The 23085-nt window shown below is 40.8% G+C and overlaps 1 protein-coding gene across 1 annotated transcript; it reads right to left on the bottom strand.

The window, feature by feature from the left end:
- Positions 1-442: 442 nt before the first annotated feature.
- On the bottom strand, positions 443-21762 carry DRG1 (developmentally regulated GTP binding protein 1). The gene is made up of 9 exons (XM_058531819.1): positions 21575-21762; positions 20665-20788; positions 18941-19116; positions 12950-13019; positions 10161-10330; positions 7278-7408; positions 5953-6120; positions 5348-5470; positions 443-924 (listed from the first exon to the last, which is right to left on the bottom strand). The coding sequence occupies exons 1-9, from the start codon at positions 21614-21616 to the stop codon at positions 825-827; spliced, it is 1104 nt and encodes a 367-aa protein (XP_058387802.1). The 5' UTR covers positions 21617-21762; the 3' UTR covers positions 443-824.
- Between the last annotated feature and the right edge of the window lie 1323 nt (positions 21763-23085).

Below are 23085 nucleotides of genomic sequence, written 5' to 3'. Positions count from 1 at the left end.
CAGCTCAACATTCAGCCCAACACTGAAATACAGCTGTGCTGATTAGGGCAGGCAAGGAGCCCAGGTAAAGGAAAGGGACCAGTGGCAACAGCAGCCAACATTGACCAAGTACTTTTACACCAGATACTGTGCTAAACATCTCCCTTAATACTAACAATCTCCACTCTAGAAGGTAAGTGCTATTACTATCTCCATGTTACATGAGAAAACTGAGGCTTAAAGAGGTTAAGTAATTTATGTAGGGTTCCACAGCTAATTAGAGGTAGGCCTGCAATTCAAACTCCGATGTGCCTGGTCAGGGTAATTTACTTAACTGCCACACTACACAACCTCCCAAATGGGCTAGCCTCGCAGGGAATAATCAGTTAACTTACATCAAGCCCTTCCTTTCTCCAGTATCATCTGGGGAAGACCACTTGAAAGGACTGAAAGCCACATCCCGTTGGAAGAGTTTCCCATGACTAAACATCAAATAAAATGTTGCAGTCACATTTTTATCTATTTCACACTCAGGACCAAGCTCCCAAGTACCCCTTTTGCAGCTGTCTCACTGTACATACCCATTTCATTCAGCCCATTCCAAAACAAATTCTGACAATGACACGTGAACTGCACATAGCCAGCTGGCCTACCAGGTCCTTTATGCAGTTCAACATACAGGGTGACACCAAGTTAATACAAGCGAAGTTCCAGTTTGGGTGCCTCTATCTCCCTCCCCTGAATCCCGATCCAGTGGCTGCCAAAGCCAGAGGGGTTTGGGGTAGAGTGCTTGGCCGTGGGGAAAGCTGCTGTGGTTGGCCCGGCAGATGCAGAAGGGGAAGGTTTCACTTCTTCACAATCTGAATGACATCCTCGTCCTCCAACGTATGGTCTTTACCCACTTTTTGAGGATTATGTTTCACAGAGAGACCCCAGACCAGTGCGCTGTATGGAAGGGAAAAAAGATTAGTCAGTGTAAATAATCACCTAGCTTCTGCCCTATCTACCTGGGTACCACCTTTCTGCTCAGACTTAGCATTCCAGTTCTTAAGAGCCACAGGCCTGCAACATCCAGCGTCCCCTCTCCCCAGTCACAGACCACAGTCAAAGCCCAGGGCTTCAGCTTCCTTAGCACTGTGGCACACTGGATAGAGGCTTCACATACAAAGTGGCAAAGACTTTCAGAAGTTGTGTGGTTCCTCTTGTTCCAGAACCAGTTTAAGAGGTTCAAAGAGAAAACACGCAAATGAGAAGTGTGAGGAGACTAGTTTAAAATTAAAAGGAGAAAGCATGCGTTACAGAGAAACACCTTGAAATAATTCAGATTGGAAATTGATTCTTACAGATAAAATGTCATTTATAGATTGTTACAGAATACTATTTTTTATTGGGTCTACTGATACCACCGGTGGGTACTGAGGCCTCCCTCCTCAGCCATGTCAGGAAAACTCTCCCTCCCTTTCAAGAAACCATACTGATATGTGGTCAAGGACACATATCTTCATGGAATATATGAAGGTAATTTTTATCCGTGGGCCTTCAATACTAAGAATATGTTGTGCTGATGGAAATTAGTGAACAAGACACTGAGACTTGCCTCACAGAGGCTAAGAACTATGCACCAAGGGGTAGAAAACGATGGCCATGTTATTATTATATTGTCTTGCACCAAAACTTCTTTAAAAATCTATATTCCAAACAGAAATCACAAGACTTCACTTTTTAAAAAACAAATAAATAACAAGAACAGATATAACAGCATCAGTAAAACAAATACAGTCATGTGTCACTTAACAACTAGGATACATTCTGAGAAATGCGTCGTTCGGCGATTTCGTCATTGTGCAAACATCGCCAACCATACTTACACAAACCTAGATAGTACAGCCTACTACACACCTAGGCTATATGGTCTAAACTTACAGGACTACTGTCCAAAATGCAGTCCATTGTTGACCGAAACGTCGTTATGCAGCGCATGACTATATATATAAAAATTTTCAAATGCACTAACAAGCAAGATAAATGCAAGGTGACCATTTTACTATCTTAAACTAGAAAATTAGTTTTTAGCAGTCGTACTCAACACCTGCAGTAAAGACAGCGCCTCCTAGTCTGTTGATGGCAACGTAAACACGTTCAGTCCTTTTGGAAAGCAATGCAGCCAAACATATCAAAAGCCATATAATCATTAATCCTACTTCTAGATTAAAGAAATAAAAAGGGAAAGGTCTGTGCATGAAGACTAGAAAACTACATAAAGTAACAAAACATAGGAAAAACATGCTTATAAAAATGACATATATCAATCTTGTTATTTTTTTTGTGAGGAAGATCAGCCCTGAGCTAACATCCATGCCAATCCTCCTCTTTTTGCCGAGGAAGACCAGCTCTGAGCTAACATCTATTGCCAATCATCCTCCTTTTTTTTTCCCCCCCAAATCCCCAGTAGGTAGTTGTATGTCATAGTTGCACATCCTTCTAGTTGCTGTATGTGGGACGCGGCCTCAGCATGGCCGGAGAAGCGGTGCCTCGGTGTGCGCCCGGGATCCGAACCCCGGGCCACCAGTAGCCGAGCGCAGGCACTTAACCGCTAAGCCACGGGGCCAGCCCTGAATCTTGTAACAATGGAAAACATTTACATGGTAAATGATCAAAGGATGTGTGCACGTGGTCAAGGACACAATGAGAACAGAAAAGGGACAAATGTTATAATTAGTAGGCATACAGCTGAATTTTTTTCTACTATTAAGATGGCTAAAATGCTATCTGTGCAATAATTAAAAACAAAAACAGGTAAATAGTAACCAAATAAAATTCTATTTGCTTTGAAGCGTCTTTTCTCCAAAATATTTTCCTCGCCTTTCATTTAATTCCCCAGTTAATCTTAGTTCTAGAGGCTTTGAACAGAGTTCTGCTACCACGGAAGGCAGGAGCTATACAGAAATCTATGAAGCTTGAAAAAAGAAAATGTCTAACTTTTCCCAAGACTCTCCTTCACTAATTCAAGTATGTGCCAAAATGTAATGGTTTTGAGAATCATGGAAATTAGCACCTACATGTGGAATATAGTTATTTTAGATAAAAGGAATGTGAAGCTTAAAAGACTTCACTCTTTCAGTATTCTTAGGATCAGAAACAAGTATTTTTAAAAAGTCACTGTTTCTATGCTTTCCTGACTTTCTACAATTATTTTCTATTTTCTTTTGTTTTTAAAACAATTTTTTAAGTTTCAGCCTGTAAAGATGAAAAGAGCTATTCAGAAATACTATAATCCAGTTAGTTAAAATATTTCTCACAGGATTATAGGTTGCAACTCTAAACTACTTTATATACACACTAGAATTAAATAAGTAAGTACATTATAGATAATTGCAGCCAGGTTTCTCACAGTTGGAGAAACAAGTTAAAAATTAAAAAAAGGGGAAGGCTAAAATGAACCCTGTGGTGTTGAACTGGAATCAGTGGTAACAGTATAAACTCATGGTTTTTAAGATAGATAAGGATGGATGGACAAATGAATTAGATAAATAGGACAAGAGCTATAGAAGAAATAAAGATATGTTTGTAAGCATGGGTTAGTATCTACACACTTATTTCCTAGCTCTGCCTGCTGAGAGGGCCTATAAGCAATGATAGTCCACTTTTAACAATGAGCAAACCTAGCATACAGATCTTGTAAACCAGGGCTTCTTGGAGAAGCGACTGATTCCAGGGCTGGTGCAGGGAAAAGCACTATGAATGAGGAATATCCATTAGTGCCAATAAGTAAGGAAATGCTTAAAATAAAGGTGGCAGCTTATCAAAAGAACACAGGAGCCAATCTGAAGGAGTTCCTAATGGCCAAAGCTGGAACAAGCTAAGCAACAAAATAATGATAATATCGGATTATAGCCCATGGAATAAATATCCAAGGGCTCATACTGATATAAATAAATTATGGATTAAATTAATAAAGAGAGGAGAAGTAATAGCTCTAACTCACAGTAAAATTTGAATAAATAAGTGTAAAGCAACAGAGGGAAATAAAGAATCATCACTAGGCTTGGGGTCGGCCCGGCGGTATAGTGGTCAGGTTCGCACACTCCACCTTGGCAGCCCAGGGTTCACAGGTTCAGATCCTGGGCGCGGACCTGTGCACCACTCATCAAGCCATGCTGTGGTGGCATCCCATATACAAAATACAGGAAAATGGGCACAGATGTTAGCTCAGCGACAATCTTCCTTAGCAAAAACAGGAAGATTGGCAATGGATGTTAGCTCATGGCCAATCTTCCTCACCAAAAAAAAAGAATCATCATTAGGCAAACAACACAGCAATAAATGTTGCAGACAAGCTCCACAGATAAATGCTAAAATCAGCAGGCAAAAGTTTGAAGAGAAACAGGATTTGCATAGTCTCAAAGCTATCTCCCTCAAGATATTTATCAAACACAAAGAGAAAAATAGTATCTTTACAGCGGAGAAACCCAGCCAACACCAACTTAACCAACTGATCAAAGTAAACATCATTAATAAAACATACCAACATCGTGAATCCTGTGATATGATGCACTAAGGACACATCATCAGTTTTGTGCTATTCTTACCAAATATGCGTAATCTCATTTCAATTATGAGAGAACACTGGACAAACCCAAAGTGAAGGACATTCTACAAAAACAATGATCAGTACTCTTCAAAAGTGTCAAGGCGATCAAGACAGTGAAAGACTAAGGAAATATTACTGGGAGAATGGAACACTGGAAGACTAAGGAGAAGTACCAACTAAATGCCATGTAGATTCCTGAGACACAAACAGGACATTGGTAGAAAAGGTATTAAAATTCAAATAAGATCTATAGTTTAGTTAATAATATTGTACCAGTGCTAATTCCTGTTCTTGGTAACTACTATGGTTATGTGAGCTGATAATGTTAGAAGTGGGTGAGGGATATAAGGAAACTCTCTGTACTATTTTTGCAACTTTTCTGTAAGTCTAAAATTAGTTCAAAATAAGATGTTAAAAAATTTTTTTTCAGCCTGTATCAGCAGTGAAAAGTATGAGAAAGAGATTAGGAGCGATTTACCCACGCTCAAAGTTTAGAGGTGGACTCAGTACCCAGTGGAGACCAGTATAATGCTGGCAGGAAGAATTAACATTTGTGTTTGCCACGAAGAGAAAGTCAGAGCCCTTTGTACTGTCAGCCCTCTCAACCTGAAGAGGCTTCTACAGCTCTTCCTGCTCCAACTTGGCATGGTTTTAAGAAAATACTACAAAGCAAGCCTCCCTCATGCCTAATTTCTTTAATGCTATCCTAAGAATTGCTAGTTGGTGGAATCACCAGCTCACAGGGAAAAGAAGGCACCACATGCTCATGATACTTACTATTTAAATTCCTTGATAAGATTTTTGTGAATCTTCATACAGAAATCCTCCACTGTGGTCCTGGAGAAAGGAAGCACCACTGGGGATGTGTAATCTGGCAACTGTCCTTTGGGTTTGGTGTAACTAGAAGAGAGAAGAAGCAGAGGCTGCCTACTTCTTGGAATGTTTCATGTGTTGAATGCAAATCAACCCTCCATCACCCCTGAGAAGATAAGACCCAGATTACCTCCAACTTGAGGTAGAACTGCCCTCAATATGGCCTAGCAGATGATAGGAATTAATTTACAGTTCTGGGTTGGTTAACAATAGGGTACGTTCTGAGAAATGCATTGTTAAGCCACTTCGTCATTGTGCAAACAATCATAGAGTGTACTTACACAAACCTAGATAGTATAGCCTACTACACTTCTAGGCTATATGGTACTAATCTTATGGGACCACTGTCATATCTGTGGTCCGTCGTCGACCAAAATGTCATTATGCAGTGCATGGCTGTATTTATATCTCCAAAACAGACAGATTATGTTAGTGAGCTCCAGGGGGTATCATTTTAGTCAGTCTGGTTTAATTCCCATAGCAATATTATCCTGTCCACTAAGACTTACATTCTCACTAATTTCAGATAGTCCCAGATCTTTTCCAACAGGTCATCAAAATTCCAGCGGTGATGGGCAGAGATGGGTACACAGTGAGGCACCTTATAGATGATATCCAATTCCTCAATGGAGATCTGATCAATCTTATTTAACACATAGATACAGGGGATATAAACTCTACAGAAGCAGATGAAAAACAGGATATTAGTCTGGAGCTGTTGACAAGACTGTCAGTCTGATTATTAGCACCCCCTCACCCCGGACCCAAAATTAGAGACTGTCAAAGAGGCAGATCAGCCAAAAAAAAAAGCTGCCTACCAAAATAAGGTAGAACACCCCAAAAGTGAACTAAGGGTTAAGAAGTAACAAACTTAGGCCCTAGTTAGCCCAGTCATGTAGGTAATTTCTGAGAGAACATGCTGTGGTGGAAAGAACACAAGCTTTGGAGTCACAAAGACTGAACCTACTACCAGCTCTGTCACTTTCTAGATATGTTCCTGGGCAATTTTCAGAATAGATTTCCCACAAAGTTATTTATGAATTGTAAGAATATATTTCTAATAATGTATTTCATGATAATTTTTAAAGAATTAAAAAAAATTTTTTTAACACAATATCTAGCAATGTCACAACCCTAATGTCCAATCAATATGGCAGCTAAGGTTACTAATAATTAGGCAAGCTACAACTTCTCAGATTTCAATTGCCTCACTTATAAAATGCCTAACTCAAAGCACTGGCTTTTGTTTGTTTTCAAATGAGGATCAAACAGATACATACAACAAATAGGAACAAATGAACAGGAAAGCAACTAGAAAATATTATATCCAAATGCCAGAAATAATTTTAACAGTGGTTTCAATTATTATTTAATTTCAAATATTAATAAGAGTAATATTTCATGGAATAGGGTTTTAGCTATGTACCCTAAGGTTACCCTTAGAGAAAATAGACATAGCCTCGCCTGCTCTAAATTCTGTAGGACAGCTTACAGGATTTCTCAGACGCATTAATTCTTGGAAAGCAGACTGAGAACCTACAAACTCTCTTCAACCATCATATGACACACGGCTTAGGGGATAGCCTTGTTCACAACAAGTAACTGGAATGGGGAATTTGACCATCATAATCAAATTTCAGAGCAAAGAAAAATGTTAGAAATCAAGACCAACCCTTCGTTTCATAGCTAAAGAAACCAAGGCCCATTATTATTTGAAATAGCAGCACAACTGGAATTAGAATCAATGTCTGCCAGATTCACAATCAAATGCTGTTCCCATTACAAGGCTTCAAAAATTCGAACTCGGGCATGAGACTGCACACTCGATCAGTACCTATTTCCTTCCACCACATCAATGAGGTCATCCGCTGTGGCATCACTACGCAGAGTCACGTCAGCATTATGAATTTTGTATTCAGCCAGGATGCTCTTCACAGTTTCAGCATCCAGCTCACTCTGAGGGCACTGAATAGGCATAGAAGACAATGACTGGTTAAAGAACAAAAAAACTCTCCCAAGAGTATGTATTAATATACCTGGATAATCCTAGATAAGGTGCAAACTCATTCTAAAGACTGTTATCCTGGATGAAGAGTAGTTGACTTTTAGCAGGAAATATTTAAAAACTAAAAACCATTCCAAACTCAAAAGAAGGTGCTATGAGCTGAACTGTGTCCCTAGCCCCCACCCAAATTCATATGTTGAAGTCCTAACCCCAGTATCTCAGAATGTGACTGTTTGGAAACAGGGTCTTTAAAGAGGCAATTAAGTTAAAATGAGGTCATATGGGTGGGCCCTAATCCAATGTAACTGGTATCCTTACAAGAAAAGGAGATTAGGACACAGACACACAGAGGGATGACCATGTGAAGACACAGGGAGAAAACAGCCATCTACAAGCCAAGGAGAGAGGCCTGAGAAGAAACCAATCCTGCTCACACCTTGATCTCAGATAGCTAGCCTTTAGAATTAAGAGAAAACAAATTTTTGTGGTTTAAGCCACCCAGTCTATGGTACTTTATTATGGCAGCCTTAGCAAATCAATACAAAAAGAATATTGAATGCTCAAATTCAAACATTATGACAGGACAATGGGAGAGATCTTTTGGGCAGGACAGCTTAAACCTATGCCAGTCATATCCTCTGGACCTTTACAATGTTAAATATTGTATGAAATTCTCGATCATCAATTACATAACTTAGAAGAAGCATTTGACAGAACTGACCACTCCTCCAATCTGAAACACTTTCTTTACTTGGCTTCCAAGATTCCAAACTCTTCTGGTTTTCCTTTTCCTTCTTTGTTTGAGAAGTCTTATTTGCTGATAAGGGGCGGGGGGGGGGGGGGGGACACATGGCCACAACACTCAATCCTTGAACCTCTTTTCTATTTATACTCACTTCCTAATGATCTCAGCTAAGCTCACAGCTTTAAAGTTGATAACCACCAAGGGTATTATGCTAAGTGAAATAAATCAAATGGAGAAAGAAAAACACCATATGATTTCACTTATGTGTGGAATCTAAAAAAAAGAAAACAAACGAACAAACAAAATAAAACAAAACCAAATTCATAGATACAGAGAACAGATTAGTGGTTACCAGAGGGGAAGGGGGTTTAGGAGTGGGCGAAATGGGTGAAGGGAGTCAAGTGTATGGTGATAGATGGTACTAGACCTGAGGTGATGATCAATTTGTAGTGTATACAGATGTCAAATTATAATGCTGTATATCTGAAACTTAAATAAGAAAAAAAAAAAGCTGATAACCACCAAATTTATATCTCTAGCCCAGATCATTCCTCATATGCCTATTTGACAGTAACACTTGGATGTCTAATCAGTATCTCAAACTGAAGATACTGATCCTCCCCTCCTCTCCAAATCTATTCCACCCAAAGTCCTACCATGTTAGTAATGAGAGTCTATTTTTCAAGCTCAGGACAAAAAACTCACAGCCATCTCTTTGTCTCACAAGCCACAGACAATACAGCTATAATTCCTACTAGCTACTTTCAAAATCTTTTCATAATCAACCACTTCTCATCTCTACTGTTATAACCCCGGTCTAAGAAGCCATCACTTCTTGACTGGATTATTCAGTAACCTGTTAAATGATTTCTCTGCTTCTATTCTTAACCCGTTTCAGTCCATTCTCAACAAATAGCCAGAATGACTCCATTAAAACCTAAATCAAATCATGTTTATTCCATAGATTGGAATTCAACCAATAGTTACCCATCTCCTGCAAAGTAAAAGCATATGTGGCCCTATGCCATGACTTGATCTCTCACTACTCTCCTACTTGCTCAGTCTGCTGTCCCTCAAATATGCTAAGGCACGCTCTACCTCAGGGCCTTGCACTTGGGTATTCCCTCTATATGAAATGCTCTTCCTCAAGATATCCATTTGGTTCACTCCTTCAGTAAAGACTTCTCTCATCAATCTACTTAAAACTGCAACCCTCCCACCAATACTTTCCATCCCATTTCCCTAGCTTACTTTTGTCCTTAGATTTATCGTCTAATATACTATATTCACTCATTAATTCTGTTTGCTACTTTCCCCCATTAGAATATAAGGGCAGGGCTTCTTTCTTTTGTGTGTGAGGAAGATTAGCCCTGAGCTAACATCTGTTGCCAATCCTCCTTTTTTCTTCTGAGGAAGATTGGCCCCGTGCTAACATCTGTGCCCATCTTCCTCTATTTTATATGGGACACCGCCACAGCACGGCTTGAAGCATCAGAGCATGCCAGGGATCCGAACCTGCAAATCCTGGGCCACTGAAGCGGAGCACGCGCACTTAACCACTATGCCACTGGGCTAGCCCCAAGGGCAGGGGTTTTTGTCTGTTTCCCTCCCTCTTCCATCCCCGCCAGAGCCTAAAACAATGCTTGGCCCATGGTAGGTGCTCTGTAAATCTGTATTGAATGAATGAAAACACATGATATTGGCAGCCATCCACTTCACACAAGCATAAGATTGGTCTATGCCCCCATACCATCCCAAACAGATAACCCATAAGGGGAAATGAAGTTGCAAACGTAAGTCCAAGACTGACTCTTGTCCTACTCGGTCAGTCGTTACAAGATCATTGTGCTAGCTCAATTAGTGCTGGGAGAAGCCAGGTGATTTCCAAATGTCAATGTCCCTGTACCTCAATCCACTACTCACCACAGTCCCTTGGCAGCCTACCCCATATCACCTTCTCCACTTACAGTGGCTGTGAGATTAATGCCTCCTTTATCCTTCTTCTTAAAGCCAATGTTGGGGGGTTTGCTGTTCAAGCGAATGCCAAAGCCTTCCAGCTCATTTTCAATTATCTTCTTATGTCCCAAGGGTTTCAGGACATCCAGAACAATCAGGATCAAGTTACACGTTCGGGCCACTGAAGAATTGAAAAAATATATATACCCAAGCAAAGCTCATTAAAGATTTAACTAATCCAAATATTCAAAAGTGGGATGGGGGTGGAGCTCCGACGCTTAAAGAGACAAAGGACTTTTTTTATAAATACAAAGACACACATGAAGTTCTTAAGGCTACCAAAGATTTATGCCAGAAGTCAATTTGCAACATATGCCTTGTTTTCTACTAGTGTAAATGCGTCAACTTCTAGATTTCCTAGCAGAAAAACAAGTCAGGATGAAGATACAAACCAGGCAATAACCTAAATCCCTGAAACAGTTTAAAAAGATTTAACACAGTAAGAATTCTAAAAGAATAAGATTATCTGGTTAGCATATTTTTAGTCAACTTTATTGAGGTATAATTTATAAAAAATAAATTGTGCCCATATTAAACATACGGTTTGATGACAAATATACATACCTGTGTAACCACCAAGCAATTGAGATATAGAACATTTCCATCACCTACGAAAGTTCCCTTGTGCCCCTTTGTGATCAATCTTCCCCTTAATTGCCAATCACTGATCTGCTTTCTGTCATCATAGGTTAGTTTGCATTTTTTAGAATTTCATATAAATGGAATCATACAAAATGCAGTCTTTTGTGCCTGGCTCTTTTAATTTAGCATAATGTTTCTGATATTCATTCACGAATGACCTCTAACCTATAATTCTACAAAAAGCTAAATTAATAATTTAATATAAAGGTAGAATAAAAATACTTTCAAACATGAAAAAACAGAAAAATTTATCTATCATTCACCCCTCTTCAGGAATTTACTAAAGAATGTGCTTCAGCAAAACATGAAAATCACCCAACAAAAAGGAAGACACTGAGGGGCCGGCCCAGTGGTGGAGTCGTCAAGTGTGGGCGCTCCGCTGCAGCGGCCAGAGGGTTCGCAGGTTCGGATCCCGGGCACGCACGGATGCACCACTTGTCAAGCCATGCTGTGGCGGCGTCCCATATAAAGTAGAGGAAGATGGGCACGGATATTAGCCCAGGGCCACTGTTCCTCAGCAAAAAGACGAGGATTGGTATCTGATGTTAGCTCAGGGCTGGTCTTCCTCACAAAAAAAAAAAAAAAAAGGAAGACGCTGACTCTAGCAAATAGGGGATCCCACACAATAACACAGAAGAAAATCTCAGGATGAGAGCCATGCAGAAAGTTTAGAGCCGTCCAGTACAGACTCCACTCGCCACCTGCAGCTATTTAAATTAAAATTAAATAAAATTTAAAATTCAGGTCCTGAATTGCACTAGGCACATTTACAGGGCTCAACAGCCACATACGCTTAGGGCCTACCATATTGTACAGCACAGATTCAGGACATTCCCATTACTGCAGAACATTTCCATTACTGGACAGCGCTGGTCTGGAAGCAACCAATCCAAACTGAAGCACGAAGACACAGGGTATAGGAGGGTAGTGTCAGGGTTGAGGTGAAAGAATGAAATCATTAAGATTGTATGTGGAACTGTATTTAAGAACCTACAAAAATACTGATTGATAGGCATTTGATCTATTGGAACATTTGAAAAATATTAGCAAACATAGAAAAGTAAACAAAACAAAACAAAACAGAGCCAACTGTTAACTCCATGAAAAACAAATTTCAAAAACAGATTTCAAGAGAAAAGAAACCAAGTCATAATACACTACTTATCTCAGCATTGAACACAAGTTACATAGTCATTACACAATAATGTAAACCATGACTGATGAGTTAACTAAAAATTGTGATATAACTTCCTCGAAAGAATAGGATGAGAGGTATGGAGAATAAGAGAACTAATTCTCTACCATAACATGAAACCAATGGATGATATGTAAAATTAATTAATCATGAAATAGCAATATAAGCATAATATTTAAAAATCTGAAGCTAAGTAGCAGAAGGAACAGTTGAAGAGTTGACAGCAGTTGCCAATGGGGAATGGCAGTGGAGGTGAGGAGAGGTGGGGTAGCAGATTGTTGCAATTTGATTACTCTTTTATAACATTTTACTTTTTTTTTTCTTTTTTTTCGTGAGGAGATCAGCCCTGTGCCAACATCTGCCAATCCTCTTCTTTTTTTTTTTTTTCGTTGCTGAGGAAGACTGGCCCTGGGCTAACATCCGTGCCCAACTTCCTCCACTTTATATGGGACACTGCCACAGCATGGCTTGCCAAGCAGTGCGTCGGTGCACGCCCAGGATCCAAACCGGCGAACCCCGGGCCGCCACAGCGGAGTGCACACACTTAATCACTGGTGCCACTGGGCCGGCCCCCTAACATTTTACTTCAAATAAAAAGAAAAGAAGAAGAAAAGGCATGGGTGGGAGTCAGGATACCTGAGTTCTAGTTCTGAATAGGCCACAAACAGTGCAACACTGGACCGTAGTGCTTCACTTCCCTTGTCCTTAAGTTTCTCCTCAAATGGGGATCTGGACTGTTAATCTCTGAAGTCCCTTCAAGTTCTGATGTTCTACTCCAGTGAGAAGTCAGGTAAAACTATGCCCTTCACTGCAGTATCTTCTCCAAGCCCAACAGTCCCCACCTAAAGGAAGAAGCTCCGGTAAAGGGATGATACCCCAAGATACTGACCCTGGGCCACTCACCTGCAATGACTTGACGGCCTCTACCTTTCCCATCCTTGGCACCCTCAATGATACCTGGGAGATCCAGGAGCTGCAAGATTAACGACACGGGAAAGGAAAGAAAAGGAAAAAATGGTTATAAATCTGAACAGATCAAATAGAATGATTTATTTCTCAAGTATCCAAAACTTAGGAGATCCAAATCCAATCTTCCTTATAAGTGAGTATGTGAATATTAGTTTTATTAAGCATCTACAAATGTCAGCTACAAGCTTTGTATATACTCTATCTAGTTTAAAATGCCTAACAACACTGTGAGATAAGGATATTAGCTGAGGTTCATAGAAGTTAAGTGATTTGCCCAAAGTCACAGTCCTAATAAATCAAGTAAGATTATAACGCACAGTTCTTGGGCCAAATCCGCTATTCTACATTAATATCATTCAATATTCCTCCACTTTTCAGAAGGTTGAGCCTCCACAAAAATTCCTTACTGTATATAACAGCTAGATCTTGACATTCACATGTGATACATACATACATACATACATACATCACAAATCTCCCAAATTCCTCAATTCACAAAAACTTCTGCAGCCATTCTTAACCAGGCGAGCACATAACAATCACCTGTAAAATCATTAAAAATGCAGATATCTGAGCCCCATCTCTGCAGATTCCGATTTGGAAGGGCCAAAGTAGGGTTCAGATATTGATCTATACTTCAAAAGGCTCCACGGGTGATTTTGATGTGTGTCCCCAATTGAAAATGACTGCTCAATTGCCCAGGAAATAGAGTAAAGTAAAACTTCACAGAAGTCACAGTCTATGTACCTAATGATGAGAACATCAAAACCAACTCGACAGCACACATAATTCACATTCACATCTCAGCAAAATTATAAAGTATTAGTTATAAGCCCTTAAGAGTCTATTAAAAACAGTTCTGGGCCGGCCCTGTGGCTTAGTGGTGAAGTGTGCGCGCTCCGCTGCCGGCGGCCTGGGTTCGGATCTCGGACGCGCACCGACACACTGCTTCTCCAGCCATGCTGAGGCTGCGTCCCACATACAGCAACTAGAAGTATGTGCAACTATGACATAGAACTATCTACTGGGGCTTTGGGGGAAAAATAAATAATTAAAATTATAAAATAAATAAATAAATAAATAAAAACAGTTCCAAGACAGCATACATAAAATCTGAAAATATCAAGGGTCCACTGTATGGGCAATACTGAATTATCCACATGAATGGACAGGGAACAGAATTGCAGCTCATCAAAACATCATTTAAAACTAGCCTTTGCTATCAGCATATCTGACATTATAGAAATATACTTCACATTAAATAAACCACCATGAAAAAGAACTAATTCAGAAGGTGCTTAGTTCAATTTTCCATTCAAGAACCTACTCAAAAGCTCCTGCCTATTCCTCACTATATAATGAATAACATTACCTCCACTAAGACTGATACGACACACCAAATTGAGCTACCCTTTCTCTTTCAAAAAAGATAATTTATGTTGAATACACCTGCCTTGACTTGGAAACTTCAGTTATATTTATTTAAAAGACTACATTGGGAGTAATAAGCACACTAGATCTTGATTTCTAAACACCATTCTCCAATAAAAGGAACTAGAGCTCCCTCAGAAATGGATGATTCCAGAGCTGGGGCAGGGAAAATATAAGATTAGCCTGAAACACCATGTGGTGCCAGAAAATAAGGAAGTACTCACAAAAAGATGGGGGCTTATGGAAAGAACACAGGAGCCAAGTTGAAGGAGTTCCTAATGGTCAAAGCTAGAACAATCTGGGTAATAAAGTAATGGTAGTACTGGATTATAACCCATAAAATAAATATCCATTAGCCCACACTGATACAAATTTTTGAATAAATAAATAAATGGGAAAGAAGGAACAGCTGTTTCATACAGTAGAATTCCAATTAATAAATGTAATAAAGAGACAACTAGAGAATCATCATTAGGCAAGAAGCATAATGATAATTTGTTTCGGATAAGACCCACAGATGGATGCTAAAATAACTGGACAAGTTTGAGAAACAGGATTTGCATCCTTTCAAAGCATCTCCCCCAAGATATTTATTAACTACAAAAAGAAAGATTAAAAAAAGAAAGATTGAAAAAAAAAGAAATAGGGCCAGCCCAGTGGCGTAGCAGTTAAGTTCGTGTGCTCCGCTGCGGCAGCCCGGAATGACGCACCACTTCTCAAGCCATGCTGTGGCAGTGTCCGATACAAAGTAGGGGAAGATGGGCACAGATGTTAGCCCAGGGCCAATCTTCCTCAGCAAAAAAAAAGAGGAGGATTGGAAACGGATGTTAGCTCAGGGCTAATCTTCCTCAAAAAAAAAAAAAAGAAAGAAAGAAAGATTATAGTTTTACAATAGAGAAACCCTGCAGACACCATTGTAACCAACTGATGGAGGTTAACACCATCAATAAGACATACCGACACCATGAATCCCATAAGATGCACTGAGAAAGACACACCATCATTTCTCTGGTATTCTTGCTAAGAATACATACCTCAGTCAACCACGAGAAAACCGCAGACAAACCCATTCTACATTCTGGACAGGCCTGAGGAACTATTATAGATGGCAGGAGAATAAGGAGAAAGAATTAAATGGAACATGGGATGATCCCAGATAGAACTTGGAAAAGAATAAAGGATATTGGTGGGAAAACTGGTAAACATTCAAATAAGTTCTATAGTTTAGTGAGTATTACTGCATCAATGTTAATCTATCCCTGATAATTATTCTATGGTTATGTAAGATGTTAACATTAGGGGCAGCAGGGTGAGTGATATAAGAGAACCTCAAAATAATTACGCTGAATTAAAGAAGCCAGCCAAAAAACAAAAAAGAGTACATTTATATTTACAGTCTTATTTATATAAAATTCTTAACATGTAAACTAATCTATAGTGACAAACAGTAGATAAGTGACCGCTTGGAGATGAACGGGACAAGGAAGGACAGGAGGGAAGGGGCATGAAGAAACTTTTGGGGATGATATGTTCACAATCTGGATTGAGGTGAGGTTTTCACCAGTGTATAGATACATCAAAACTTCCATATACTTTATGTGTAGTTTATTGTACATGAATTATACCTCAAAAAAGATGTTTGAAAAAACAAAGAAAAAGATCCATCATTAGTTGTTCCTAGAAATTAAGTCTAGAGTCTATCTCTTCAGCCCTCCCAAAGGTTTTGTAATCTACTTCTACCACTTAGTAAACTCCTTTCTGCTAAAAAAAAAAGTATTCCATCAGCAAAGGCTTTACTGCATACTGAGCCTAAGTGATGTTATCAAGAACTCAAAAATCCATCTAAATAATCGAAAACTCCTACATCTGGAATACGACTATAGTGTCAAGTAAAAGATCATCAGAGAGAGGATATTACACTGAAAGAAAAGAGCAAGGGCTTTCTAACGATGACAGTTGAACACAGGTGGGGAAATTTATGAGGCTCCTATAAAGGTAAAAAGTTAAACTTCACTTTTCTTGAGAGGGAAATATTTTTAAAGTTACATTGAACTATTTAAATGCGGCAACTAAACATTCAGTAAAAATAGCCTATGCTGAATTTCATATTACAACCAACTAAGAGATAATAAAAAATATTTCTTTAAATTATGGAATTGTAGGATTTTAAGAACTGGGTGTAAACCTACTTCAAACTCAAACACCTTTAGAGGTTAAAGCAGATAACTTAAATGTTCAAGTCAATTATATATAGGACAATAGGAGTCCCAGGGACCCTGGCAAGGTGAAACCTAAGCCCTCTAATTTTTAAAACACTATATATCCACTCTACAGGCCAATCTTTGCCTATATGATACATCACTTTTCTTTATAACACCCCTGGTTAGTGATGGTTCAGCCACTACTTGAACACCTCCAGACACAGTAATTCATTACCTCAAGAGGTACCATTCCATTTTTAAGCACCATTGCTGTTAAAAAGATCTTCCTTCCTAACAAAAAAAACAGAAATTTCCCTGCTTATAATTCTCATTAAGTGGTTCTAATTTTGTACACCTCCCCCACCAAGTCACAGATAATGAAACCTCTGCCACAAAACAGCCATCTAAAAATATCTGAGGGGCAGTCTTCCTAACCCTGTTAAGCACACCTATTAGTATGCCTACTTAACTTGGTTTCTGGAGAAAGTCAGAAGGGGAGGAAAAACAGGCGGAGGGCATAGGCAGAAAAGAAAGCACTATGCAAAAAAGGAGAAAAAAGAAAAAGAAGAGAAAACACTGAAAGGCCACGAGAAACTGAAATGAATGAAGGTTTTGTGGGAAAGACATGGAAATAGAGGAGTTAAGAAGCTCTTTATCCTGATAAACTCAGAAGCCTTGAGAAAGGTGTTAATAGCATCCCATCAGGACAGAGGTTACTCTCTGAGCTGCCAAAGGTGTGACTATCAACAAAACTCTGAAACCAGATGGAATCAAGCAGTGGTCCAGATATGAGCAAGTGTCCTCATTCTTGTTACGTATATTTGGACCTGGAGTCCCAGAAAGGTACACGGTCCAACACAGTCTCTGCATGGGCACCTAACCAGCAAGAAAAAAAGCCATTGAAAATACCAACAGGACACTGGTCCCTGCCTATTTCAGATTCTATAATAAAGCAGCATGAATGTACCTCACAACTCACTAGCTCAGCAAGCGGGAAAACAAATGCTTACACCAATAGTTCCCAAACGATGTGCCAAGGCACTCTGGGGCACCACGGAGAACTTAGATGTGCCGTTGGATATTCTAAATTTTCAAGGAAAACAGCAATTCTTGATATATGTCAGGCACTGAGGGAACTACTAGCTCCAGGTAGCTCACAATTTCAACATTAGATCCCACCATAGTGCTTTCAATTACATCAGCTCCAAATCTTTGGGAAGTTGGACTTTTCAGCAGTTGCTGTGGTAAAAAATAAGCACTACACAAAAATCAACATGGCAAGGAAACAAATGTGGCACTATCCAACCTGATTCCAACTCTTGAGAAGTTATGTAGTACCCAACAGTCTTCATATCCCATTAGTAAATAACTGTGGCCATAAGGACATAAATACTTAAGTTGTTTGGACCTATTTAACAAACAGAACCATTACGTTTTTGTTTTTTTTTTTGTTTTGGCCTGGGGCACCATAAAAAATTACTGGGACAAGAAAAGGTGTCATGAAATAATTGTTGAGACACTAAGGGTGCTGTGAACCAAGAAAGTTTTGGAACCGCTATCCTAGATTCAAATGGCATGGACTCAGAACCTTGCCTTCTTAGCTGTGCAGCCAACAAGAATATGCTCCATTATATTTTACACACACATTCTTTCATACCCAAGGGGACTCTCCACTTGGGAGCCCTAAATCTATCATCTATCTAAGAAGAACTTCTCAGGACACCAACTTCGTTAGGCTTCACAAACAAGAATTATCTTCTAAAAAGGGTCTGATCATGTTATCTCTTTATTTAAAAGTTTCTGATGGTTCCTAGCTACGTACAAGGTAAAACCCAACTTCTTTAGCAAGCACACAAGGCCCTTCATAATTCAGCTCCAGCCTACCTTCCCAGATTCAGTTTCTACCACCCCATCCCACACCTAAGCTTGCACCACAGCAGGCTGTTCACTGTTACAGCTGCCTGAAATTGTCCTTTACCTTCTCTGGCTAGTGAAATTCTATTTGAACTTCAAGACCCACCTCCATTGTCAATTTCTACAAGAAATGTTTTTTGTCTTACCAGACCCTCCCCACCATCCTCAGGTAAAAAAGTAGTCCCTTCTTTCTCTGCATTTTCACAGGCACTATCCCACTCTATTATTGTCTTTATGTACTGCTCTATCTCCCCCACTAGACAGTGAGGGCCTGGTATATCAAAATCAGGCCTAGCATACAGAGAGCTCCCAATAAGTAATTTTTAAATGAATGAAAGAATGGATTTCCTCCCTTCCTTGGCCTGCAGGCCTGACTCACCTGAATCTTGGCACCTTTGTATCTGATGACACCAGGCACAGTGGTGAGAGTAGTGAACTCATAGGCTGCCACCTCAGAATATACCCCAGCCAGGTTACTGAGCAGTGTTGACTTCCCCACAGATGGAAAACCCACAAACCCAATTCGAGCATCACCTGTCTTGGCCACGTCAAAACCTAAAAACATCAATAAATATCAAAAGAAGAAAGTTATCCCCGGGAGGGCCAAGACTCATGTAATTCCATTCACATTCTGGCTGCCTAGCCCTCTAGGACCTATTGCTTCAACTTTTTACAGTCTACCTCTAGAGTAGAGCACTGTTGTTGTTGTTGTTAGTGCCCTCCAGTAGGTTCCAACTCCTAGCAACCCTGTATACAGCAGAGCAGAACCCTGCCAGGTCTTTCTGTGCCATCCTCTCACCTTCCTGCACTATATCAGACAATGCTTTGCTGCTATTCATGGAGTTCTCGTGGCCAATTTTTTTGGAAGTGAGCGGCCAGCTCCTTCTTCTTAGTCTGGTTTAGTCTGGAAGCTCTGCTGAAACATGTCCACCATAGGAGACCCTGCTGGTATTTGAAATACCTGTGGCACAGCTTTCAGCATCAAAGCAACATACAGCAGTCACGGTATGACAAGAGACAGATAGGTAGTGTGGTTCCCCTGACTCAGAAACCAAGTCAGGCAGAAGCGGTGAGAGCACCAAATCTTAACCACTAGACCACCAGGGCTGGCTTAAGTAGACCTTAAGCACATAAAACTCCCCCTACAGCAATTCATAACGTTTAATGGAGTGTTTGATATAAAAAATGTATTTCTCTACCAATTAAAATGCCATAAAAACTATTATATACCTGTCTAGTATCTACAGTATTTAAGGCCCAAATATTAGATAATAATTAATCTAAAAAAACGGGTTTCTTTTTGTCTTACAAATCCTGGGAACTGCGTGATTGACCAGATTTTCTTTTTTTTTTTTACAATGGCTGCAAACAAGTTCAAAGCCAAATCTGTGGCCCTTCTGTAGGAAGTATACAGCTTTTATGACATGACTTTTGGCCCTAATCTCTCTCAGCTTCCACTTATTCTCCTTAACTTCATTTCCCTTTGCATCAATTTCCTTACCTATTTTTTATCTTGTTGACTGTATATATTTACATATTTCTGTAAGCCAATGTAAATCTATTTTGAATCAGTACAAGATATACATAAATAAAACCCTAGTTCATTTAGACAATATTTATTTGCCTTTGGAACCAGCAGAATAAAATAAACACATTTCAAGAATTTAGGCTTAGGGGCCGGCCCTGTGGCTTAGCGGTTAAGTGCGCACACTCCGCTACTGGAGGCCCGGGTTCAGATCCTGGGCGCGCACCGACGCACCACTTCCCCGGCCACGCTGAGGCTGCGTCCCACATACAGCAACTAGAAGGATGTACAACTATGACATACAACTATCTACTGGGGCTTTGGGGAGAAAAAGGGGGAAAAAAGGAGGAGGATTGGCAATAGATGTTAGCTCAGGGCCGGTCTTCCTCAGCAAAAAGAAGAGGATTGGCATGGATGTTAGCTCAGGGCTGATCTTCCTCATAAAAAAAAAGAATTTAGGCTTAGAAAATACAAATCTACTTTAATAGAAATTTTAAAATTATTTTTAAACCACACACCTGTACTATTTTGATAGAAATTACATATTAAAAAAAAAAAGGTTGATGAAAAACACAAACCTTCTCCTGGCCCACCACCACCACCACCTTTTGGAGTAATGAGTTCTCTGCGAAGCTTAGCAAGGCGAGCCTTCAGCAGCCCTAGGTGGTGTGCTGTGGCCTTGTTCTTTTGAGTCCGAGCCATCTATAAGGAAGGAATCACAGCCATAAATTAGGAGCGTGTCCTGCTAGATAAAATATCCAGAATGAATGCTCCCCCAGCTCTGAGAGAACATGGTTTTTTCTAGGTTCTACTAATGTCAATATACTCATTTTAGTCAGACTTAAAAAAGAGTAAAAATCCATTCTCTCCATCACGCACTCACCTCATTACACAGCAAACAACTGAGGCCCAAAGAGAAGAGACATGACCAAGGTCATTACAATCAGTATCCACGGATTAGACTAAAACTCAGCTACTGATGCCTTCTCTACTGCTTGTACTTGGTGTGCCCCATCTGATACAGGGTCACCCCTTTCCCCGATGTGAAAGAGCCCTGAGCGCTTCAGACAACACAATCACAGAATAATCCAACAGCTTCCACAGATGTCAATCTACTTCCAGATCCTATTCCTGAGAGCAATACTCTGGGAAAGGGCGTCATCAAGGTAGAGAATGGGGAAGGGGGGCAGGAGGTCTAGGGATGATAAGGAAAGATACTGAAATACGTGAGCAGGTCAGGGCTGGAGCAGGAGGACAGCATTCACAGAGATGGAAGGAAAGACCGAGAGAAACAATGTTCGGACAGGAGTCGAACACTGGAAGGGGGTACCGACTAAGGTGCAGGGGGTGTGGAATGCCGGCCCGGGCTGAGGGGAGCCGGGGAACGAGGGCCCGGTCCTGACGCGGTTGAAGGAAGTTCAGGCAGGACCGACATCGCCCAATAAAGAACGCTAGGAAGGAGAGTGAAGCGCCAGCTGCGCCCATTACCTCGGCTTCGATCTCCGCGATCTTCGCTAAGGTGCTGCTCATGGTGGCGACTCGCGGGGAGCGCAGCAGCCGCCACTCTGACTTGCCGCCGCCGCACACCCGCCGGCTATCCTGCCACCACCACAAGGCGCTGCTGCAGTACGCAACCGCGGTACTTCCTACTTCTCGCGAGAGAGTTCCGCGCGAGGCTCATCGCGAGATGCACAGGGTGGCGAGGTCTCCTCTCCCTCAACCAACTCCGCCCCGTTCCGCGAGCCTGCGCGGTGTCATAGAGCCCGCGGGAGCTGGGGGCCAGAGAGGCCGACCGGGTCTGTACCTCCCCGAACGCGCGGAGGGTCGCGCGCCGCTCGGCTCCGCCCCGCCTTGCCGGACCTGTGCTGCGCCTCCGGCTCCGCGCTCGGCGTGGTGTGTGATGAGCGGCTCGTTGCTACAGCCTCCCAGAACCGCAGCCCTCAGACCTTGGGCGCGCTGACGCCCTCCGCTCATCTTCCTTGCCGGCACCTACGGGTCCTGGAGCCCCCTTTTCACAGCTGGGGAGACACGCCGGCGGACTCCTCGGCCTCCTGGGTTGATGTAGAGACCGATCTTCAGCCTGTCTGATCTTGAGCCTGTCTCGCCCTCTTGGAAAAAGGAACTGCCCCCTTCCATCGCTCAAAACTATTTTTAGATGTCTGTTTTGTTTACCCCCAAACCCAAGTAGAGTGCGCGGCACATGGTGAGCCCACGATAAATTCATGATTGAATGGACAATTCCCAGAGAACCGGTACTTGCAACATAGCTTGTAATGCTGAAAATTTTGCAACTATGTTAACGCGTATCAGTAGGAAAATGGATAAATAAATAATGGTACCTCTGTGCTGTGAAGTAACTATTTCAGCCATTAAAATGTAGATCTGTGTGGTCTGACAGGAAGGATGTCCAGGGCATATTGTTAAAAAAAAAAAAAAAAAGAACTGCACTTTGTGATCCCATTTGTTATTTTTAAAATTAGATGTTTATTTAAATAGGTGTACATGTATGAAAGTGCATTATTTAAAGGTCTGAATAAGAGGACACATCTCAAGCTCTTAACAGTGGGATGAGATATAAGGAAAGGAGGAGAAAGCCTTTCACTTGTTATTCCGCACATTTCTGTGTCGTTTAAATTTTTTAAAACATGAAGGTATACATGTATTATTTGTGTGATAATAAAATTAAAAATTTCCAAAGACGTCTACTTCCCCAAGTGTCTTGTGAAGAGGAAGCCAGGATGTCTAGGAGCTGTGTGCTGGTTTTGAAAGCTGCTTCCTGCAAGATCAATGAATTCTTGTTGATTGATTGATTGATCCATGGGGAGTCAGCAGGCCAGGCTTAACCCACACAGCTGGCCTCTGCTCAGCCCCGGGAGGGAAGTTCATTTATATGAATTTGTAAGTAAGAACAATTCCAACTTGCCATAGACAGAAAAGCAGGTTTTATCAGGCATAAGGGAGGGAATGGGGACAGAAAAGCTTTTACAGAAGGTCCCCAA

Source organism: Diceros bicornis, chromosome 35, assembly GCF_020826845.1.
Source record: "Diceros bicornis minor isolate mBicDic1 chromosome 35, mDicBic1.mat.cur, whole genome shotgun sequence".
NCBI classification, from domain to species: domain Eukaryota; kingdom Metazoa; phylum Chordata; class Mammalia; order Perissodactyla; family Rhinocerotidae; genus Diceros; species Diceros bicornis.
This window is presented reverse-complemented; position numbering and strand designations above follow the sequence as displayed.